General features: G+C 41.2%; 1 protein-coding gene across 1 annotated transcript in view; it reads left to right on the top strand.

The window, feature by feature from the left end:
• LOC126484078 (uncharacterized) overlaps positions 1-25,867 on the top strand; it is a 183,239-nt gene that overhangs the window by 63,964 nt on the left and 93,408 nt on the right. Inside the window, exon 3 of the mRNA XM_050107450.1 lies at positions 3,007-3,208. Coding sequence (XP_049963407.1) covers positions 3,007-3,208 — 202 coding nt within the window. The remainder of the gene's footprint in view (positions 1-3,006; positions 3,209-25,867) is intronic.

Genomic DNA, 25,867 nt, shown 5'->3' with positions numbered 1-25,867 from the left:
CCGAGCGGCTCCACTTAATACTTACAAAAAATGTGAGTGTAGAATTTAGTTTAGAACAGCACTTCCCTCCACTGCTCGGCATTCCCCGTACAGTACGTGCCTGCAACCCCCATCACTATTGCCCCTCCATCCGTGCCGTGCCGATTGCGCATTTATCAGCCACGTTATTTTGCACGCACTCTACCACTTTGTCCCCTCTGTCGAGAGGGCATCGGCAAAGCCTCGGACACTACCACCCGTGCTATTAGAGCTGTTATTCCCCTCTCCACGAGTCCCCCCTACCTCTGGCTGCTGCTAAAGTGGACCAAAGACACTGCAGTGGCTACTCAGCTGTGAAAGTGTACTGCAACGTCTCTGATGACATTCCATCATGACAAATTATACGATGACGCTTTCGCCGATTGAGAACTCTTCGGGCTCTTCACTCGTCACGTGATGTGACCCCAGATCCTGATTCAATTCGTCATCCGATTATCCAATGCACTTTTCTACTATTCCTAGAAAGTATTTTCCATTCACAATGTTGAGATAATATAGTTAGCCCAACCCTCGAACTAGACAGAATCCTAGCCATTTCTTGAAGGATTATGTAGTTTCCAAAATAAGTTTCTTCTTATGTTCATCTATAATTAATCATACATCACCCAAAATTGCAATTTTGTGGTTTGAAAGCTCACAAGTAAGGCCTATGTTGAGCATTAATAACACATGTACTTCCTTCACAAATCATGCCAACTCATATACAATTAAACCTCCTGGATTCAATATATTATGCCCAAACTGAGACTCAGACAGGATAATGGGGATCTCTTTCCTTAAAAACCTTAAAATGTTTCTACCTATGCTTTGGAACTCGGTGCACCTCTAAGGATGGCAGTATGTGTATCTTATGTTTCTGTGTCTGAGCAGATATTTCCTCTCAAAAAGCTCCTACAACCGCCACCCCATCTCGGAAGATGTCTTTCTTTGATAGAATTCGTCACGTGCAAATATAACTTAACAACCCCAAACAATAACTGTACTCTTGCCTATGACATTTTATAATTTTCGGTTGCAAGTATGATTTGTTTGTTGGAAGACGTAGGGGCACACAACTCCTCTGGAGTGGTGTATATTACCACAGTCGAAACGAGGGACTCGTTGCATTGGCATAGCGAGGTGGAATGAAAGCACAAATTGCATTGGCATAGCGAGGTGAAATGAAATCACAAATTGCATTGGCACAGCGAGGTGAAATGAAAGAATAAATTGACCAGATGAGAGTAGGACTTGGACACTGAGGGTTCCATACAGACTTATTTATGTATATGAAACAGTTTGTTCATTTATCAATCTAGAATATTAGTGACTTGTGCCTGGTATTGACATTGATACTTGCAAGGTATGAGTCCCAGAGATTCCAAGACTTCCAGGAATGTTTTAATTTCATGTTTGAAATGGCAAAAGAAATATATTTTTCATATAACAAAATTACAAATCCATAATTTTCTTTTTTTTCCCTTTATTTATGCTGCGAAAATATGCTTTTTGCCAACTTTCATAACTCTACGTCAATGAGGAGTACCCTAAATTTTAATGAGCGAGTTTGCGAGTATCAAAATTTGTGATGTAAATAATCTGTAATAATATGTAATAAATAATAAATCTTTGGATTACATTGACTTAGAAGCTTACATTCTTCACACTGCCGAGGGACTGTAGACGTTAAGGTGTGACAAATTTCAACTTGATATGTGTACACATATCTAAGAAAAAGGGATTTTAACAGATTGTGGACAGTCAGTCTGTCTGATAACAAGAGACAAATAAAATGTTTTTCATGTGATATAATTGCAAATTAACAATTTTTGGAGTTTTTTCCTTTGGTTGTGCTGTAAAAAATTGCTTCATGCAAAATTCCATGATTCTGCATCCTATAGGTTTCGATGAGTAAGTTTGTGAGTATCAAACTTGCAACGTAAATGGCCATATCTTTTTATTGCACTGACATAGAAGTTTATTGCTCCAGTGGGTGTGTAGCACACTTTGTACACATGTGACGAATAGTTGTCTTTACGTTACTGAGGTAAACGTGTATGTGCAAAATCAGAGTTTAATCTTAGTGTTATTAAACAGTGATAAAATAAACTTACATTATATGAGCTAAATAACTGTTTAATTAAACAATAATAAAAGAAAACCTTCCTCCGTGTCATGCTGTTGCCACGTACAAGTGTTACCCCACAGTGATGGCCCACTCGAAGCATTACACGGCACAGTCGGGTCAGGTCCGTGCGACCCACACTTGGTTACTAATTATCTTGTAGGTAACTGCCCGATTGTGGGATCGTGCTGCTGGCTCAGAATCTGGGCATTTTCTTGCTTGAATCGTAATTTTTTTTCATCTAGGTTGCTGTTTATTTTATATTAGTGCTGCTCTTTCGGCTGTACGACAACACAACTTATTACTGTGTTAGCTGAAGAAACAGTGAAGGAATAGATATGGACTTCAAATTGTAAAACTAGGGAACAGAACAAAACAATATCATTTGCGATCGGTGCACTTTATGCGCAGGCACGCCATTTCGAGGGTTAAATTTTTTTCTTCACTGAGGGACGGTAGATGGTAATATGTGAGATAAATTTGAAGTGGATATGACTACGCATTGCAAAAAAAAAAGGTTTTTAACAGTCTGACACAGACAGACAGTTGGACAATAGAGTGAAACAGTAAGGGCTTCCGCTTTTAGCAATTGAGGTACAGAACTGTAAAGATAAAGGTACTTCAAATGATCTTTTCGTTCTATTGCCACGTGAAGGAACCGGTAGCTCTGAGAGGTAGTGTTGTTCTTGTTCTTCCATTTTTGTGTCTGTGTTTGTTGCCATTTAATTTTTTTATCTGTTTACTTCTGGTTTTATGAGAGCATAGCTTCAATTATACATGCTAAAATAGGTTACTACACACTGTTTGCAAATTGTCAGAGATACTATTTGCGAATGAACTATCGACACATTACTGTGTCGCAGGGCCCTGTGGCAGTGCTACCTGGATGACCGTAAGGGTGGTGGGAACGAGCAGGAAGCAATAGAGATCTTCCGAAACATCCCGAACCTGTGTATAGTGCGCATGTGGTTCAATGTCAACCCCCTCATCATCCAGGAGCTCTGCGATCACTGCCCGAGGCTCGCGGAGTTGCACCTCCATCCCAGTCAGAAGCTCACCTACTCGGTAAATGTCACATCTTTTAAAGTGTAAGGTAAGTAAACCTGCCAGTGGTTACGCAGGGCAGCTGTTCACATCTCAGGAGATACACAAATTTTCCCTGGGCCTTCATTAGATCATTAGGGGCATCGTGGAAAGGCAGTGGACATGGTGTGTAAATTTTCTGACGTTTACGGTTCAAAATCGACCACTTTACAGTTTGTACTAGTAAAGTATCAGCATATTTATTTCTGAAATTGGTAACTGTCAGAGAATTTCAGTATCTGTATCCGTAGCCTCTGTAAACGCCACAGCTGGAAACAAAACTACAGTCAGAGCACACTTTCTCATTTCTGTTATACACTGCCACCAGCAGCACTCCGAGCAGACATAAAGCTGAGCCTCTGGATACAGTATCGGATGAGTGAGAATAGTTTGTACTGACTTGTAATATAATTTTTGCAATAGGAAGTGTGTGTGGTGCCATAAATATCGGCAGTCACTAAATGCCTTACTTTCATAAGGGCCTGAAATGTACGAAACGGAACAGTTGTTGTTGTTGTGGTCTTCAGTCGTGAGACTGGTTTGATCCAGCTCTCCATGCTACTCTATCCTGTGCAAGCTTCTTCATCTCCCAGTACCTACTGCAGCCTACATCCTTCTAAATCTGCTTAGTGTATTCATCTCTTGGTCTCCCTATACGATTTTTACCCTCCACGCTGCCCTCCAATGCTAAATTGGTGATCTCTTGATGCCTCAGAACATGTCCTACCAACCGATCCCTTCTTCTAGTCAAGTTGTGCCACAAACTTCGTTTCTCCCCAATTCTATTCAATACCTCCTCATTAGTTACGTGATCTACCCACCTAATCTTCAACATTCTTCTGTAGCACCACATTTCGAAAGCTTCTATTCTCTTCTTGTCCAAACTATTTATTGTCCATGTTTCACTTCCATACAAATACTTTCAGAAACGACTTCCTCACGCTTAAATCTATACTCGATGTTGACAAATTCCTCTTCTTCAGAAACGCTTTCCTTGCCATTGCCAGTCTACATTTTATATCCTCTCTACTTCGACCATCATCAGTTATTTTGCTCCCCAAATAGCAAAACTCATTTACTACTTTAAGCATCTCATTTCCTAATCTAATTCCCACAGAACCACCCGATTTAATTAGACTACATTCCATTATCCTCGTTTTGCTTTTGTTGATGTTCAATTTTATATCCTCCTTTCAAGACACTGTCCATTCCGTTCAGCTGCTCTTCCAGGTCCTTTGCTGCCTCTGAGAGAATTACAATGTCATCGGCGAACGTCAAAGTTTTTATTTCTTCTCCATGGATTTTAATTCCTACTCCGAATTTTTCTTTTGTTTCCTTCACTGCTTGCTCAATATACAGATTGAATAACATTGGCGAGAGGCTACAACCCTGTCTCACTCCTTTCCCAACCACTGCTTCCCTTTGATGCCCCTCGACTCTTATAACTGCCATCTGATTTCTATACAAATTGTAAATAGCCTTTCGCTCCCTGTTTTTTACCCCTGTCACATTCAGAATTTGAAAGAGAGTATTCCAATCAACTTTGTCAAAAGCTTCCTCTAAGTATGGGAAAATTTATTTTCAATTTTCTTGTAAGCTACAGATATCTTTTGAAGAATAACTTTTTTTTTAAGAAGAAAAAATTATTAGTAAACAGCAGAAGACGTGACCTTTTGTAGAAAGATGTTGTACATCTACTCAACATTGTGACATCTGCTTTACTAACCTTCCAGTCACATGAATGAGTGAAATAAGCCTCCTAGCTGAAGAGGGAACCACACAGGCATCAAAAGCAATAAAACTGTTTACCCAAACAGAAGATACAAATTCTGTAAGTGTTGTTATACCAGAACTACAGACTGAAAGAATCTTAAACACATTTGATTTTCAGGCAAAAGTGATTACATTTACAAAAATATTTGTGTATTCGAAAGTTGATTGAAATGTAAGATTGTGCGAATCATTAGACTCCGTACAAAGCTGTAATGTTAAGGGAAGTGTGTATCATAATAACAGATAACCTCTCATAGAACTGACAATAGAAATATATGCTTCTCGTGTATGACATATATGTTTAAATTCTCTTGCTTCCAGTGGAGTGAACTGAAAGTGAAAGTATTTTTTCATGAACAAGTTGTAGTTTATGTCACTGAATCAGTAAGATTAGACCGCTTGTACATTTATTTCACGATCATGTAGAAATACTTGGAACTCGCACATGAAGTAACTATTTTAGGATGCCTGTAAACAGGGAATATAAGGAATTATCAGGGAATTTCATGCAACTGCAAAATATCAGGGGATTTCATAAAGTATCAGAGAATTTTCTTGCAACTACTCAATACTTTTTTTTTAATTACTGCAGAGAGGTACTTTGTGCCAGCATGTTCATCACAGTGATTCATGCTCTTTATGGATTGCAGTTGAAAGCTTAGTACACATTATTGTTTACAATAACACCATAATTGTTGAGACCTGTATTTGTGCTTGTTGTTCTGTGATATAAACTGTGGAAACTGAGTCATGGAACATACGATGCATATGTATCATATAATGACCTTACATACTCTTTGCCATTGTTAAACATAACAGTATAATATAAAGTTCCATAGTCCTAATATCATTCTCTCCATTCGTGCCAAAATATAATCACCATCATCATCATCATCATCTCTCATCTCTCCACTCTCCACTCTTTTCAACATTTCACGAGGACCCTATTTCACCATAGTATCATCACCTGATAATTCTCAACCAACCAATTTAATATTCTAAAATCAACCTCTACATTACGCATTTATAGTCAAACTACAATCAATTCCAGTACACATGTATCACTCAACTATTCCATTAAAGAATATTACTATCATTATCAACAGTTTTCATCTATGTGATCTGAAAAACAGTTTCCTTACTTAATTAGCATTTATTGCATTTATAGAGGATGACAATTATTGAACTATATGAAAAAAAATGCAAATTAGTTACAAACTATGGCATGCACACACTTTATTTAACATGTAAACATCATTACAGACAGTCGGATGTAGGTTATAACGTGTCCGATTTGCCTGCCGTCATTGGCGACGATATGTTGCAGACAAATAATGAAATTCTGCACGAGCCGCTCAAGTGTCGGTTCATTGATGCTGCCGATGACCACCTGAATGATCGTTTTCAGCTCAGCAATGGTTTTGGGGTTATTGTTGTACACTTTGTATTTAATTTAGTCCCACAAAAAGGAGTCACGTGTTCATATCTGGAGAATATGGCGGACAATTGAGGCCCGTGTAAGTGGCCTCTGGGTACCCCAGAGCCAGAATGCAGTCCCCAGAGTGCTCCTCCAGGACATCAAACACTCTCCTCCTTCAGTGGGGTCAAGCCCCATCTTGCACGAAACACATCTTGTCGAAATCAGGGTAACTTCAGATAATGGGGCTGAAATCATCTTCTAAAAGCTTCACACACCATTCGGTAGTCATCGTGCCGCCGAGGAATAGCACACCGATTAATCCGTGACTGGACATTGCACACCACACAGTCACCCTTCGACGGTGAAGAGACTTCTCGATTGCGAAATGTGGATTCTCAGTCCTCCAAAAGTGCTCGGCCACACTGTACTGTGACATTTTCACATGCAAATGGCCGACAACAACAATGCACGTGCACGTGTGCGTAATAATTCCCATCGTGCTCTGTGGCCAACCGTGCAGTTTGAATGTCCTAACACAAACCGTTCAGAAGTTATGACAATTGTATTTCATGTAGTTCAATAATTGTCACCCAGCATATTACATAATCAATGTATAATACATGTATCTATGGACATTACATAGTCAATACTCAAATGTGCTCATAGATGAAGGTTCGTATCAAATGCTTTTATTCACAAAGTTTGTAGAAATTCTAGATTTTTTTCCATAATAATTCAGATGCTGACTGTGAATCTGCAGTGTAACAAGTCTGAACCATCTTCAAAATGATACAAGTTTCGAATAACAACACACACTATTTCACCTAACTAAATACCGTGTATCTGCAAAGTCTCTCTACAGTGGTGAGCCTCGCATGTCTCGCCTTGTGGTGCACACAACGTCGGCACCACATTTGAGTGTCTCCTGCAACAGGAAGGGAAAAGGTAAGTTAGTGTTTCTATTAGCAGATACTGTAAGGGGGGCCACAGTCACACACGGGATGACCCCTGTGGTTAATGGGACCAGACAGACAGGTTTTATAGTTAAAGTCAAAGTCCAGACAGACAATAATCAAGAAAAATAGAATAAAAGAAGTTTCATGTACAGTAAATAGGGATAATGCTAAGTGCGAGGGTCTACGGTTTGTGCGCAGTCGACCTGTCTGAAATGCTGACAATTTGCTCGGTCAGTAGATGCCGCCCGGCGGCACTGCGACGAGGGTGCACCACCTGTCCGCCGTCTGCAGCGCGCCAATTAACTAGTGAGGCCTCGGGCGCCAATATGTCTTTCTTTGCTCACCACGGAGCCTTTTGATATGACCGTAATTAGCCAGTGTTAGGACGTCGGACACAGTGGTCGTGGGTGTGCGTAGCGTGCTTATTTTTTATGATCTGTCTTTGTTAATAAAACTGTTTAAACATACTTCTCGTGTTCGCGTATTGCCGTACCTCGAGGACCCGCCGCTTACTAGTCCTCACAAATATTTTGTCTAATTGTCATTCGTGACAACAATACAAACTACCCCCTTATAGAAGTGGTGTCAGCATGGGGATAATTATGGAAAATCTACAGTCCTGAAGAGGTGCAGCACAACGTGAACTTCGATCGGCAGCAGCGTGAACATCTTCTGACTACACGGGGACATCCGGTGCTGGAATTCAGGTCGGTCTCCTCCAGTTTGGATAGAATACGAAAGGCAGTGACGGATGTTTATTTTACATTCGAGTGACTCATTGGCGTTAAATTAGACGAAATGTCGCAGTCCGATCTGGGTAACATTGTCAACCTACAAACTGTTATTAATGAATTGCGAGAAGAGATTCGGCAGTTAAAAACAAAGACGTGAGCGTAACATTCCGAAAGACTTGTCAAATGATAGTTCGTGCAGTACAGGTACAACTACAATAAACAATTTTTCATTATTGCCATCAGTACCAGTGTTTAGCTGGAAACCCAAAGATGATGTGTGAAGGTGTTTTTTCGTAAACTTGAAGATGCCACACAGTTAGGATCCTGGACAGATTCCAATAAGCTAGTGGCCGCCAAATTAAGAATTCAGGGAGCAGCACAACATTTCACTAGCGTGGAGCCTACTTGCATGCAAACAGAAGATTACAAAAAGTTTAGAGTGATTGTTGTTCAGAGATTTAAACGTAAAAACACAATCAGATTTTACAGAGAGCAGCTTCTCAGTTTGCGAATGCGACGAGACGAATCTATCGAGCAGTTTGCTGACAGAATTCGAAACATCGATGCTCAAACATGCGAGTTAGTAGAAGATGAAAATGAAAATCACATTCAGTTGTTCGAAGCCGTCCAGAGAGCCTTGGACACATTCATTCGTGGGTTGCACAGAGAGGAAGTAAGCAGAGCTGTTCTATTGGCATGATATAAAACGTTTCAGGAAGCAGTAGAATCAGCTGTTGATTTTATTGAAGCACTAAGAAGACCGAATGAGATGCAGAAACAAGAACGCAGAGTTTTCAACACCACAGTACAATGCTACAGATGCAGTAAGCTGGGTCACAAGCATAAGAATTGTATAGCGAATCGAATCTGCTGTCAATTGCAGGTTGCAGGGTCACGTTTTGAGAGATTGTCGCAACAAGAAGAAAGGTAATGCAAATAACAGACAATCTGCCAGATCTTTAAACAAGTACGGGGATGTATGGGCTACCCCTCCTTCTGCCCGTTGCCAGAGACAGTGATTCTTGTTAGTTCCAGTGAAAATCAGACTGAAAATGACTTCTTGATAGGTGCTCTATATCGTGGGAGAAACATCAAACTACTTATTGACACAGGAGCACAGACCTCATTAATGTGGTGTGGCATGCATAAACGGGATAAATTGAAACAACCGCTATTAAAAGTGTGAGGGTTAAATGGAGGGAAGCTACGGAACTATGGAGAAGTCGACGTAAAATTAATTCTTGGCCAAGGCCAAGATGAAGGGGAAAATATAGATAAAGATAAATACACAGCAAGGTTGCGAGTAGTTTCAAATAACGAAACACATTATGACGGTGTACTTGGATTTGATTTCTTGTTTGCTAATGAAGCAGACATATTTGTCGCAGAAAGAAAGATCAGACTAGGCCGTAGCAACTACAACCTAGGAAATCGTTCTCCAGATCATACTCGAAGGAGCAGCAATACTGACGTTGTGGGAATGGACTGCCCAAATGATGCATCAGTTCAAATCGTTGAGTCGATGTTCAAACTGATCAGCCTCAGCAAATTCCCAAGGGTGCAGGAAAGACAATCTACGGTGAAGTTCAGTCACCCCGATGCAAGGAAGGAACTTTGTTATTAATTGAGTGATCTGAGAAAAGTGAGTTACTGGATACAACGAATTGTTATGTTTCTAGAAGTGTAGGTGTCGCTACAATGGTGAGACAGAATGTCGCAAAAGTCCCGGTTACAATAACAAATATGAGCAATGAGGATGTTGTTTTGCCCCGAGGAACAAAAGTTGCTGAAGTGTTGAGCGTAAGTAACAGTGACGTAATACAGATTCCAGATGAGATAACAAATGCTGCAGTTATAAACACAGATTTTTGTAACAGTACCGCAAAATTACAATGAGGAGACGAAGTTAAGAATGAACTGAAGCGAAAGATTTGGAAGAAGATAGAACATTTGACAGCTGATGAACAAAAGATTTTAGCTCCTGTTTTGTTGGAGTATGCAGATTTATTCGGAGAACGTGCAAATTTACCTGTCACTCATTTAGTTCAGCATCGTATTCATACAGGGAATGCAGCCCGAATTGCACAGAAACCTTCCTGTGTACCATTCAGTCAAAGAGAGTTGGTAGAAGACATGATTAAAGAACAATTAGAAGCGAGAATTATAAAACCAAGAGATCCTTCAGACCCACTGTGGAGTTCGCCTGTTGTAATTGTAAAGAAGAAACCAAATTCTGGAGAACGACAGTACTGGGAGATGAAGAAGCTTGCACAGGATAGAGTAGCATGGAGAGCTGCATCAAACCAGTCTCAGGACTGAAGACCACAACAACAACAACAGTTCTGTTTTTGTGTTGATTACCGATCTTTGAATGCTGTGACCACACAAGACATTTACCCCTTACCAAATTTAGTGGAAACCTTGGATTACTTGGGCAGATGTCGAATTTTTCCAGTATGTGATTTAACAAGTGGTTATCACCAGTTAACAGTGCATCCAGATGATCAAGCAAAAACTTCATTTGTAACAGCAACAGGAGTCTACAAGTATCTTTGTATGCCATTTGGACTTCATAATGCTCCAGCTTTATTTCAATGCCTGATGGATTCAGTTTTACGAGGGCTCACCCCAACGCAAGCACTTGTTTACCTTGATGATGTAATAATTTTTGGTGAAAACATGAAGCAGCACACTGAGAGACTACAAGCTGTTTTTGAGCATATAAGAAGCTCAAACCGGTCTTCATCAATAGATAAATGACATTTTGCACAAAGTAAAGTTAACTATCTTGGTCATGTTATAACCAGTGAAGGTGTTCGACCTGATCCAAAATTAATTGAAGATGTAAAGAATTTTCCTGAACCACAGAATTTGAAAGAACTACAGTCTTTCTTGGGATTGTCAAATTTCTACAGATGATTTATTTCCAGTTATGCGAATATAGCATGTCCAAGGACACAGCTACTGAAGAAAGGAGCCACATTTAATTGGTCAACAGAATGTAAAAAGGCAATGGAAGGACTTAAAACTGCTCTAACCACAGCCCCAGTGTTAGCCTATCTGGATTTCAGTAAACTTTTATTCTTTCAACAGATGCATCCAATTTTGCCATAGGTGCAATCTTGCCTCAAGAAGTTGATGGTCATGAACATCCAATCTCATTTGCTTTTCCAGACAATTAAACAAAGCAGAATGTAATTATATCAAAACCCAAAGCACAAAGCTCCTTCTCAGTAGTAGTATAACACATAACAGATGTTTCTTAACAGGAAGAGAATTTACAGTTATTACAGATCATGCCACACTTAAATGGTTATTGAGCTTAAAGGATCCTAGTTCCAGATTAACAAGATGGGCATTAAGACTGAGTGAGTACCAATTTAAGGTTATTCACCGACCTGGTAAACAACATGTGACTGCTGATGCAGTGAGTCGAAAAGTCAATGTTTGTTTTACAATAAGTCGAGCAGAAGAGTTAAAGGCAGCTCAAGAAGAAGATCCACAATGAAAATTATCGAAAAATGATCAACGTTTTGTCGAAATAGATGGATTATTGTACAAAATCACTAGTAAAAGAAACTGCCTAGTTATTCCAGAAAGCATGAAAGAGCAAATCATGAGAGAACAACACGGTTCTTTATCATCAGGACATTGCGGTAAAAAAGCAACAAACATTAGAATTGCCGATCCACAAAGTTGACATTTTCGAGTTTCTTTCACAATGTGATTCCTGTAACAGACGGAATAACGTAGGGAAAAGTAGAACACCATTGCAAGAACTGCCAGAGACAAGCGAACCATTTGAACGAGTAGGACTAGATGTCGTAGGACCGTTGCCTAAGACTAAAGATGGAAACAAATACATATTGCCAATGTTAGAGCATTTCTCTAGATACCTTCTCATGATACCGATACCTGACGTCCGCCCCCAGTAGCTGAGTGGTTAACGCGACAGACTATCAATCGTAAGGGCCCGGGTTCGATTACTGGCTGGGTCGGAGATTTTCTTTGCTCAAGAACTGGGTGTTGTGTTGTCCTAATCGTCATCATTTCATCCCCATCGACGCGCAAGTCACTCAAGTGGAGTCAAATCGAAAGATTTGCACCCGTCGAATGGTCTACCCGACGGTGCAGTGGCCCGGTGTAATGTTAAGCTCTCCTTGTACAGCTTAAGCGTTTTTGTGGACTTACTTGTTGAAGAATGCTGGTCCTGCTTTCTTGCAGCGCCGATGTCTTCTGCTAGCACCGGACACTTCTCCAAAGATTTCACTGCTAGGAAGGGGAAATTTTCATTCTCTCGCTCTCTCTCTCTTCTTATTTAAAAAATTCAATGTACCAGAACATATTTATTTCCAGTTTGTACAAAAAAACAACAACTTTATGACGTAAGCCCACACATTACCGGACACCCAGAATCGGTTAATTACACATTTTTGAACACAATTAATACATAAGCTTTTATCGTGGCTGACTATCCACATCCAGACCACGTACTCTCAACAGCAGCTACACGTCTAATAAACAGTCACTATCTCGAGTCTCTCCATTTGTTTTTTTAACAATACAAAGCTACATTACTCTTTGCAGCCAGCCACGGAGCTTCCGGGCCGTATTTGTTTATTCTTGTCAGGTCGCGCCGAACACTTGCCAGCGCCGACGAATTATCTCCCTTCCAGTTTCGCCTGCACAAACAATAAGTGGGTGCAGTATCCCGTGCTCATCCTTACGCCCTGCTTTAAAATAACGCATCTTCGAAACGGCTGGAGCACAAATGTCTCCAGACTTTCATAAAATTCTGGGGGCACTACAACAGGAGGCCCTAGTCATACAACATTTACATTTTTTTAATACCTGATCAGAGCACTGAGACTATAGCTAAAGTTTTTGTAAAAGAATGGATTCTTAAGTTTGGATCACCATTAAGTATAGTTAGTGATCAAGGAACGAATTTTATGAGTGAATTACTTAAACAGACTTGTAAGCTCATGCAAATAACTTGGTTAAGGACTACACCAGCACACTCTGCAGGAAACGGAAGAGTCGAGCGAGTCCACAAGACAATTATTAAAAGGGTTTGCCATTATGTGAGCAGCAAACACGACAATCGAGATGTCTGTTTACCGTACTTGGTAAGTGGTTAGAATGCCAAAATGCACAGCTCAACTGGCCTAATTCCATACGAGATCGTTTACGGAAGAAGAATGCGTTCACCCTCGGACGTTGCACGATCGACTGCCGGAATCGGCAATGAACACGTAAGGGGACTAGCACGCAAGCTAAAGGAAGCATGGTGGGGAGTGAAACAGCGAAATCGTCAATCCTTTCTTCAAAAACAGGACAACACGACCGCCAAGCAGCAGTGCCACAGTGTCGAGTTGGAGATCTTGTGTATCTGAGCAACGTGGTGTTAAAGAAGAGTCAAGGCAAAAAGTTTAAGAAGTTTTCGAAAGGACCATATCCAATCTTGGAGGTGTTGTCACAAGTCACTCATAAGCTCCAACTGCCCTTTCATTCGATTGTCGTTCGTGTCAATTGTGTAAAAGCCACTTTTAGGTAGATTTCCTGTAGTATCGCAAGACGACGAGGGCTGACCAAGAGGCAGACCTGCTGTTCTCAAACCCAGGAAGTGAGAATTGCGAGGTCGCAGTCCGAACTTTGAGGCCGTGGCATCGCCACCTTCTGAGCGATCCTGTTCCAGACACCCCTACAATCTGCATTAACATGGGTAGTGGGTGAAAGTACAATGTGTGTGTTTATTTCAGCCATGTGCTTCTGTGAATGTGTTGTGAAAATTTAATATTGAAGCTATTACACAAGTGCACAAGTGAAGCTAAACCTTTTATTCCACAGGTTACCACGAGAAACTCATTTATTTTATGATTATTGTTAACTCTAGTATTCATAACTAATTAACCATGCTCATTTTTATTCTAATGTTTGCTATGATAGCTTATTCTACTAATGCTGTAGTAATAGTACCACAGAGTACAGGTGTTTCGTTTTACAGATCCTACCATCAATTGAGCGGAAGCTAGATGCGACCTATACTATAATTTACCCTGTTAACTCTTACAATTTATATGATTACTGTAAGTTAACCACCACACACTCTTTAATGATTGAAGATGAATTAACTGTTATACATTTCAAAATTATGCTTTCATCTAGCAATGGGTATAGAAACAATAAGATTTATACTTACCCTGTGAAATGGAGACAGGCAGGTATTCATATAAAGTACATACTGAATGATATCTACTGATCAGCAAGGATCAAGGATATTTTGTGTCCCTAAACGAAAATGATTTGCATATGTGTGAATGTAGTCATAAGTTAATTTGCCCTGAATTGGCAGTGTTCTTAGATAGTAGAGTGTACAGCTGTGAGAAAGAATTGTGTATGAATCATCCCCCAAGAGATGATTGCCCTAGAATTTTAACGCATCTTTATCATCCATTTGTTAAACGATGTTGTGAAGGTATAATTTTCTCATTTAACTCCACCCTTGATGTCACATTTGCATGTAGAAATTATGATACACATGAGCTACATTCAAATTGAGTAATAGTGGATTAATCTTGAATACCACACATTATGGTTTATCATGTGAACTATTTGATATGCCTAGTATATTGCCAACTACATTTCATGCAACTGGACAGTTGCCATTAATGAGAATGTTATCTGTTTATTACAATGATTCATACATATTAACATAAGGAAAACGTTCCTTATCTAGTTTTTCTGAAGACAGTAACTAAGCACATCCATGAAAATGTAATCTCTTCCAATAATGAGTTAAACTTCACTGAAGCAGCAAATAGAATTAAGTCCTTTGATTCATCCAGTGATGTTAATGCATACTTGATTGTCAGTATTATGTTTTTACTGCTTTTATTAATTTGTCTTTTGTGAACAGCATTTGTCATGTACGAAATTGTCATACTGACGGCACGCTTCTCTGTACCGAATGTTACTGTGTCTGCAAATGAAATACATGTTGCAATGCCCTCTGATGCCACAAATGGCGAAATAGATTCATAACACCCAGGAGGTCGTTCTGAGCCACCTACGGTTGCTCTTTTTCTTTGGGGAGAGTGATGTAAGGGTCTACGGATTGTGCGCAGCCATACGGTACGTAATACGCGCTCGCCAGCCGACCTGTCTGGAATTCTGACAATTTGCTCGGTCAGTAGACATGTGTCCGGCCGTACTGCAACGAGAGTACGCCACGGCCGCCGTCCACAGCACGCCGATTAACTAGCGCAGCCTCTTGTGCAAATATGTCTCTTTTCTTAGCTCACCACGGAGCCTTCCGATACGACCATAATTAGCCAGTGCTAGGATGTCAGACACAGTGATGATGGGTGCGCATGGTGTGCGTGTTTTATGATCCGCCTTTGTTAATAAAACTGTTTAAACTTACTTCTCGTGCTCGCGTATTGCCGTACCTCAAGGACCCACCACTTACAGATACTGACAGATATTTCGTCTAGTTATCATCTGGGGTAACAACACAAACTACCCCCTTATATAAGGATGGTATCAATTTACTTTATCAAAATATCAGTGGAATAAAAAAATAAAGTAGGTGAGCTACTACTGTGTTTAGATGATCTCAAAAATAAGAATGAGATTGATATACTTTATCTGTCTGAACACCATGTAACTGTGGGGATGGAAAGTGTCGGCATCAATGTGTACAATTTAGCATCTTACACTTGCAGATCTGGCATGGATATAGGAGGAGTTGCCATTTACACAAAACAAGGGTGTATGTACAAATCTGCAGAAGTAAGCAAATTTTGTGTCGGTCAGCACTTTGACATTTGTGCATGTGAACCACAGCTTGATAACGTAGTGTTAATTTTAGCAACAGTGTACAGGTCCCCATTAGGTGATTAGGAGCTATTCATAAAAACTTTGACTCCCTACTATGCTGTCTGACAGGCAGAAAGAAGAAGTCATTAATCTGTGGGTGATTTCAATGTAAACTTTCTAAGCAATTCTGATAGGAAAAATGAACTAGAAGTGTTATTAATTCCATATAACTTAGAATCGGTGATAAATAAAAATGAACTAGAAGTGTTATTAATGCCATATAACTTAGAATCAGTGATCAATTTCCCTACACGTATAGCTCGAGACAGTAGCACTCTAATATATAATGTATTTGTGCAGCAAGAGGATGTAGAACTAACACATACTTTCCCTGTGATAAATGGATTATCAGACCGTAATGCACAACTGATTTACTTAAAAAAACTTAGCAGCTTGTTATATTTCAGAAACCATTAAGGTGTAATGCTGGTCAATTTGTTATTTAGAGAAAGTTGAAGAAATGTTAATTGAGGAGATGCATTTATCATTGGCATATGGCTCATTACAAACAACATATTTCTTGATAAATGTGTATCCCATTTTGAACACTGTTGTCCCAAAAAAATTACTAATTGTAACACCAGTTTTCCAAGAAACCTTGGATGACTACAGGTATTAAATTGTCTTCAGAGAGGAAAATAAAATTGTATGAGGCAGCAAGAATTAGTAAAGACCCAGAAGTAATTTTACACTATAAAAATTATTCTAACTTCCAGAGAAAAGGTCTCAGAAAATAAAAAAATATGTATATTACAGGTGAAATTAACAACTCCGGCAATAAAATCAAATCAGTATGGAATGTTGTTAGAAGAGAGACAGGAAAAATAACCACTGGGGTAGGTAGTATTACTATTAAAGAGAATGAGACCATCCTAACCAACAGTACACAAGTATATAATATATTTAACAATCATTTCTTAAGTGTAGGTGAAAAAATTGGTGAGAATAGTTCAAACGAAAAAGCCAAGCTGTACATGGAAGAGTCAGTTTTGAGAAATCCTAGTCAGACTAATTTTAAATCTAACAACATCTTCTGAAATAAGGAAAATCATTAAATCTTTGAAAAATAAATGTTCTGTTGGAGTAGATGACATCTCTAAAAAGATATTAAAACAATGTGGAATGGCTACGGGTGATGTTCTGAGTCACATATGTAATGCATCACTAACTCAAGGTATTTTCCCAGACAGGTTAAAATACGCCATCATCAAGCCTCTCTACAAAAAAGGGGACAGCACAGATGTCAATAACTACTGGCCAGGATCCTTGCTCACAGCATTTTAAAAAATTGTCGAGAAAGTAATGTACTCGAGACTGGTTAGCCATCTCAGCAGTAATGGGATATTTAGTAAATCACAGTTTGGATTTCAAAAATGCTCGTCCACTGAGACAGCAATATACAATTTCACTGAACACATAATTGTGTCTTTAAATAGTAAAATGTCACCCATAGGAATTTTCTGTGACTCATCCAAAGTGTTTGATCATGACATTATGTTACAGAAATTACAATTCTATGGGATAAATGGAACAGTATATGAGTGGTTTAAGTCATACCTACAGAACAGGAAGCAAAAAGTCTCTTTGTATGGTTTAAGTGATTTAAGGAAGTTTTCCACCTTATTGAACTGGGGTGAAATTAGATTAGGCGTTCTATGGGGTCTGATTGTGGGTACCCTTCTGTTCATCATCTACATCCATGCTCTGCAAGCCACCTGACAAGTGTGTGGCGGAGGGTACCTCGAGTACCTCTATCGGTTCTCCATTCTATTCCAGTCTCGTATTGTTCGTGGAAAGAAGGATTGTCGATATGCTTCTGTGTGGGCTCTAATCTCTCTGATTTTATCCTCACGGTCTCTTTGCGAGATATACGTAGGAGGGAGCAATATACTGGTTGACTCTTCGGTGAAGGTATGTTCTCGAAACTTTAACAAAAGCCTGTACCGAGCTACTGAGCGTCTCTCCTGCAGAGTCTTCCACTGGAGTTTATCTATCATCTCTGTAACGCTTTCGCGATTACTAAATGATCCTGTAACGAAGCACGCTGCTCTCCGTTGGATCTTCTCTATCTCTTCTATCAACCCTATCTGGTACGGATCCCACACTGCTGAGCAGTATTGAAGCAGTGGGCGAACAAGCATACTGTAACCTACTACTTAATTTGTTTTCGGATTGCATTTCCATTATTTATTTCTTGATATATGTGAATGACGTCCCTTCTTATTTGAAACAGGAAGCTAAACTAACTCTGTTTGCTGATGATACAAGCATCACTATTAATACAGTAAAAGAAAGTCCAGTAGAAAATGATACGAATAATGTCTTTGTGGAAAAGTTATTGATTGGTTTTCTGCAAATGGGCTTGCTCTGAACTTTGAAAAAATACAGTACATCCAATTTTCTACTGGAAGGAGTACAGTTCTTCAATAAATACAACACATCAACTGAAGTCAGTAGCCAGGGTAAAGCATACTAAGTTCTTGGGTGTCCATATACAAGGGTCACTCCAAAAGAAATGCACACTTTTTTTGTAAAAATACAGTTTTCATTCTGCATGTGTGAAAGTTTTGCAGTGTGTAGATACATCCTTCCCGCTTGTTTTCAAACTTAGTTCAATCTGTTCTCGTGAGTGGCACCATCACAGCATGTCTTCAAGATGGCTGCTACACTTGACGTTCATCAGGAGCAACATGCTGTCATAGAATTCCTGTGCTGTGAAAACAAGACAGTGGGAAACATCCACAAGAGGTTGAAAAAGGTGTATGGAGATGTTGCTGTCGATTGCAGTACAGTTAGCCGGTGGGCAAGCAGGTTACATGATGAAAGTGGGCATGGCAAGGACTCTTGTTTGTGGACATCATGCCGAGTGTAACCATCATAAATTCTGATGCATATGTGATGATACTGAAGAAACTTATAGCTCGACTGAGTCGTATTCGACCACATCGGCAGCAGCCCGATGTTTTGCTGTTGTATGACAATGCACGGCCACATGTCAGTCAAAAAACCATGGAAGCGATCACAAAACTCAGATGGACAATACTGAAACACCCGCCTTACAGTCCTGACCTGGCCCCATGTGATTATCATCTCTTTGCGAAACTGAAAGACTCTCTTCGTGGAACAAGGTTTGAAGATGATGACTCCCTTGTGAACACTGCCAAACAGTGGCTCCAACAGGTTGGTCCAGAATTTTACCATGCGGGTATACAGGCGCTGTTTCCAAGATGGCGTAAGGCAGTTGAGAGGGATGGAAATTATGTAGAGAAATGAAAATATTGTTCCTAAAGGATGTATCTACACACTGTAAAACTTTCAAACATGCAGAATAAAAGATGGATTAAAAAAAAAGTGTGCACGTCTTTTGGAGTGATCTCGTAGATGAGAATCGAAATTGGACAGTTCATATTTTGCATCTCCTAAAGCAACTAGGTTCAGTAACAACTTTTGCAATCAGAATAATTTCTAATTTTGAGGATATAGAAATAGCTAGCTAAAATATTTTTCATACTTCCGCTCTCTGACATCATATGGAATAACATTTTTGGGTAACTAAACACTTAGGCAAAAAGTAATTCACTGCTGAAAAGAAAGTGGTTAGAATAATGTGTGGGGCTCATAGTCACACATCTTGTAGGCATCTCTTAAAAGGTTAGGAATTCTTACAAAAGCCTCACGGTACATTTACTCAGTAATGAAATTTGTTCTCAACAACATGGACCACTTTGGAAACAACGGTGACATTCATGATTATAATACCAGAAGAAAGAAGGACTTACGCTATCCTCTACTTAACCTATCTTTGGCACAGAAAGAGGTAAAATATGCTGCTATAAAACTTTTCTATAAATTACCAGATGAAATAAAATGTCTGACAGAAAGCAGTAACAGTTTTAAAAATAAATTGAAGTCACATCTCCTTGACAACTCCTCCTATGCCATATATGAATTCTTGAATAGGAATAAATAAATCTGTAGGTATAACATATGCAATATATGCATTTTGTACCATTTAAGGGAATGGGATAGGTAATAAAAATTGTAAGGTTTTTTTAAAAAGAATCCCTACATTCATGTATGCATTTTTTATGCACTTGACATGTTCCTTTTTACGCACTTGACATGTTGCACTGTGAGATTGATCAGTGGAACACTAAGTGTGCTGTGGACCTGCAGTGGTAGGCTGGGAGTAGTAGTGTTGCATTTGCATTGCAGCTGTTAGTTGTGTGGTTGCCCAATTCTTATGTAAGCTGTGTGGTGAGAATGCTTACTACTGCACAGAGAGCATTTTTAGTGGAAGAGGTTTTCTGTGCGGGAGGAAACTTTACGGCACATGTGAGACAGTAATTTAGATTGGGTTTTTCCTGCTTCGAGGTGTCCATACCGTTGACACGATACGTGATTTAGTTCGCAAATTCCAGTCGGCAGGTTCAGTTTGTAATGCACCGCGATCTGGTAGCCCACAATTTTAACAGAAAGGGAACTCGGTGACATTTCAGGAATCGTGTGGCAGAATCCGACAAAATGAGCGAGGAGATTATCGTGAGTGGCTAAATTCTTTTGTATGACAGCTTGTATGGCTGTAACAAAAGGATTGGGGATGTAACTGTATAAAATTACTGCCGTGCAACAATTACATTCTACGGACTGTGCGAAACGAATACATTATTGTGAATGGTTACAGAAATTTGTGAACCACCATGGAGTTGGTGTTTTAGATATAACCTTTTCCCCTGATGAGGCTCGGTTTCACCTATTTGGCTACATTACTTCCCAAAATTCATGACTTTGTTCATCGGAACATCCACGTGTCTTTAGAGAAAAGCCGTTGCACCCAGAGAAAATTGCAGTGTGGGTTGCCAGAATGTGTGCACGAATTGTAGGGCCGCTTTTTTTGGTACTACGTTCACTTCTGATGTCTATTGTTCCCAGATAATTTTTCACTTTATTGACCTGTCGGATAAAAATTTCCAACAAGACAGTGCTACTGATCATATGGCACACCCGTCCCTGTGACTTTTACCTGAAATCTTGGGAGACAGAGTAATTTCGAAAGGTCTCTGGCTCCTACACTTACTGGACCTCTCTCTGCCTGACCGTTTCCTTTCGGATGCAGCTAAAACGTTTGTGTATCAAAACCACCCAAGACAATAGATGAACTGAAGACAGCGATAATAACCGATTACCTGCACTCGATTACATGTGAAACATTGGTAAAGGTTTTCACAAATAAATGTGAGTATGTTGAACTGTGCCTTCGAAAGGTCTGGCATTTTATGTGACTGATGTTACTGATGTGGAAAGCCCTCGATTTTAGGGGCCTTAACTTTTACAAATGGATGTACAGATCATTGCCGACACATTTCACATGGAGATGTTAGATCGCTTCACTAACTGTTTGCTAAAGTAAAGTTTGTTTCGTGTCCTTCTGAAGAAGACGGGTTTAAAGCTGTTGAAAATGTGATTAAGCTTAATTGAAAACTGCCATTTATTGCAATTGACTGGCTGCTTATTCAGCTGCTGAACATCGTACTCATTAGCAAAAGAAAGAAGAGAAAAGTATAGTCTGAACAATGCAACAAGGGAAGAGCGATGCTTAAAAATAAGTGCACGGAAACAAAGATGGAAAACTGGTACTACTGGAGAAGTTTAGCTAAAACTACCGCTCATCAGAAAAATAAAGAAAGGATAGTAACTGTTATAACTTCAAGTTGAACAAATATATTTCAAGGACGATGCGTACACTTTGGAAAATAGACGGACAAAAGTGAGCACATTTCAGCAAAGGACAAAGACGCAGGATCTTTCAAAGGAGCCAATTGCGACAACAACCGATACATTCGAGGTGAAATCCATGAAAGGAACAGGGACATACATGTTTGGTCGTCCACGACACGAAATGCCAAGAAGTGCTGTCGAAGATGTTTTTCGTAATCAGACCAGTCTTCCGCCGTCTCGTCGAGGTAGAGACGAAATCACGAATTGCATTTGTGAGAAGTATTTGCTGTTCAATGAGACCTTGCAATAGTTGCTCTAAAGTAGCCGTGGAAACATGTGGGTCAACGATGAAAAAGAAAAATTCACTACCTCTTCGCCACTTGTTATAACTTCAAGTTGAACAAATATATTTCAAGGACGACGCAATACATGTAAGTCACAGATCAAGTAATCAGACTCAGTTGTGATTTGACTGTTAACGTGTATACTCATCTTACTCCGAGTCTAGCGGCCGCTGGCTGGCTGGCTGCTTAGGTGGCGCTACTGCTGCACGGCTGGCAGACAGCGCCGCATGTGGAGGACGCGCGTAACTGTGCGGCGGCACTTTGAAAGATCGGCGAGTCACAACACTTTTCCACCCTTTGAATTTTTTGCACAGATCTCGATGGAGGTGGCCTGTAGATTGCTAACGTCCATAGGTGTTGTTTGACTGGCCATAAAGTCTCGAGGAGGAGGCTTCCCGTACAGACGGAAGTGTCCCCAATGATAACTGGTCGAGATGACAGGAGTCGTGGGGGTAAAATCTGTTGGAACCCCGTGCACCGAGCCGGCCGGGGTGGCCGAGCGGTTCTAGGCGCTACAGTCTGGAACCGCGCGACCACTACGGTCGCAGTTTCGAATCCTGCCTCGGGCACGGATGTGTGTGATGTCCTTAGGTTAGTTAGGTTTAAGTAGTTCTAAGTTCTAGGGGACTGATGACCTCAGAAGTTAAGTCCCATAGTGCTCGGAGCCATTTGAATCCGTGCACCAATCTGCCCGTTGCGGCAAGTCCGGTTGTTATAACAGGAGACATGGCTGATGTGTCCGTGTCCGTAGGAGAAGGAGGCGAGTAGAGTTGCTCTGACAGATGATGGTCATCTGGTTCCTGCATGGGCATGTCTCCTGTTGGCATCAGTTCTTGTGCTGACACCGATATGATGGTGAGAGGACTGCGTTGTGAGTAATGACAGATTCCAGGATCCCGAGCGTCAGGTAGAGCTGAAAGTGGTGTAGCGGCATCCGGAACAGGCGTTGCCGGCACACGAGGCCGAAGCTTGTCCGAATGACGCACTGCAACACCCGTGTTAGTCTGGATTTCGTACAGGTGTCGGCCACGGTGTCGTAAGATGCGGCCAGAACTCCATTTTGGCCACCTGCCGTATCCTCGTACCCGTACGAGGTCGCCGGTGGTGAACCGGCCAAGTGAAGGCACCCGTGGCCAAGAGGTGGAAGGCCGCAGAAGATGAAGTAGCGTGCGGGACTGTCGGCCGTGTAAGAGCTCAGCCGGGCTGTGGTCGCCCGTGGGGGTGAAATGGTAAGAAGCCAGAAACTGGAGAAGCGCATCATCAGCAGCAGAAGAAGTCAGGAGTTTCCTCATCTGAGCCTTAAATGTGCGGACCATTCGTTCAGCCTCACCTTTTGACTGTGCACGGAACGGAGGGGCCGTGACATGCATGACGCCGTGACGGGCACAAAATGCCGCAAAATTGAAAGAGGCAAAATGCGGACCATTATCAGTAACAAGAGTAGAGGGAAGGCCTTCCAAAGAGATAATGCGAGCTAGAGCATTGGTGGTTGCCGCGGTGGTAGGTGACGTGCAACGGGCAATGAAAGGAAAGTTAGAGTAGGCGTCAATAACGAGAAGCCAATAAGTACCTACAAAAGGTCCCACGAAGTCAGCACGAATATGATCCCAGGGCTTCTCAGGTGAAGGCCACGGTGACAAATATGACGTTGGGGCGGCGGCCTGTGACGCACGAGGGCCGCAGGCAGTGGCCGTGTGGGCGATTTCCGAGTCGATGCTGGGCCAGTACACATGACGGTGCGCCAGAGATTTTGTGCGAGACACACCCCAGTGCCGTTGGTGAAGCATGTGCAAGACCGAAGCACGCAAATACGCAGGTACCACAACACGCGGCGAAGCATTGTCGGTGGAAAGGAGGATAACACCATCCCTAGCCGTGAGGTGGTAACGCAAAGCGTAGTAGTTCCGCAACGGATCAGAAGTCTTAGCGGATGGTGATGGGGAACCCGTCCACAACACGCTGCTCGGCAACATCCAGGTGGAAACACAAAAGTTCGTCCCTATCGAATGCCAGATCAGGACCCATGGGAAGGCGAGGCAGTGCATCAGCCATTTGCATGTTGAGCCGTCGGCCGGAAATGAATCTCATAATTGAAACGGGACAAGTAAAGAGCCCAACGCTGGAGGCTGTGTGCAGTCTTGTCGGGAAGTGACGTGGATGGATGGAACAAGGAAACAAGTGGTTTGTGATCCGTAACAAGATGAAATTTGGATCCGTAGAGAAAAACACCAAACTTATGAAGAGCATAAATAATGGCCAAAGCTTCTTTTTCAATTTGAGAATACTACTGTTGGGCATCCGTGAGCGTTTTAGATGCATAAGCAATGGGTTGTTCAGAACTGTCAGAAAAATGGTGCGCAAGGACTGCACCAACCCCGTATTGAGAGGCGTCCGTGGCAAGAACAAGATGTTGGCCAGGTCGATAAGTAGCATCTTCAATTTCTGGAAAGCCGCATCACATGACGCGGACCAGTGAAACGGCACGTTTTTATGCAACAGGCGATGCAACGGCTGAGCCACCGAAGCAACAGATGGTAAAAACCTGTGATAGTATGCAATTTTCCCCAAGAAGGCCTGCAGTTCCTTAACAGATGTAGGGCGAGGAAGGGCATCGATTGCAGCGGCAGTTTGCTGAAGCGGACAAATACCATCCCGAGAGAGTTGAAACCCCAAGTACGTGATAGATGCCTGAGAAAAATTTTTATTTCTGAAGATTACACTTAAGACCGGCAGTCTGTAAGACATGAAAAAGTGTGCGGAGGTTTTGAAGATGTTCGTCAGTGGTGGAGCCAGTGACAACAATGTCGTCCATGTAATTTATACACCCAGGGACAGGGAGCAATAATTGTTCCAAGAATTGCTGAAAGAGAGCAGGGGCGCTGGCAACCCCGAATGGCAATCATTGTTATTGATAGAGGCCGAAAGGTGTGTGAAGGACCAGAAACTGCCGGGAAGCAGTGTCGAGAGGAAGTTGATGGTAAGCTTCTGACAGGTCAAGTTTAGAAAAATACTGGCCTCCAGTAAGTTTAGTGAACAATTCTTCAGGTTGAGGCATAGGGTAAGTGTCGATAAGGCATTGAGCATTTACAGTGGCTTTGAAATTGCCACAGAGATGAATATCACCATTTGGCTTAGCAACGACAATGACGGGAGAGGACCACTCACTGGAAGTGACAGGAAGCAAGACCCCTGAAGCAGTGAGACAATCCAGCTCCCGTTTGACCTGATCACAAAGGGCCACAGGAATGGGCCGAGCCTGAAAAAACTTAGGCCGAGCAGTGGGTTTGAGCGTGATATGAGCTTCAGAATCATTTGCACGGCTTAGCCTAGGAGAAAAAAGGGACGAAAATGTCGTCGACAAGGAATCCAATTGAGCATAAGGAATAGCATCAGAGACGATATTGACGGAGACATCTATGGAGAACCCAAAAATGCGAAAGGCATCGAAACCAAAAAGATTCTCCACATTACTATGGTCAACCGCAAATATGGGAACAGTGCGAATGACACATCTGTAAGATACCTCAGCATCAAATTGTCCCAAGAGAGAAATCTTCTGTTTATTGTAAGTCCGTAATTGCCTAGTGATGACAGGTGACAGGATTGGAGAACCCAACTGAAGATACGTCTGAGAATTGATGATAGTGGCAGCAGAACCAGTACCCATCTGCATGCGAACATATCAACCAAATATTTGGACCGTAAGGAATAACTTCCCTGAAAGGGAAGAAGTACAATTGACAGACAACACAGAATCAGAATCAGCGTCATGTTCATGAACATCATGTATGTGCTTGGATTTGCATATGGATGAC

Source organism: Schistocerca serialis, chromosome 6, assembly GCF_023864345.2.
Source record: "Schistocerca serialis cubense isolate TAMUIC-IGC-003099 chromosome 6, iqSchSeri2.2, whole genome shotgun sequence".
Classification (NCBI taxonomy): domain Eukaryota; kingdom Metazoa; phylum Arthropoda; class Insecta; order Orthoptera; family Acrididae; genus Schistocerca; species Schistocerca serialis.
The sequence above is the reverse complement of the archived record's forward strand: the minus strand, read 5'-3'. Positions and strand labels throughout refer to the sequence as shown.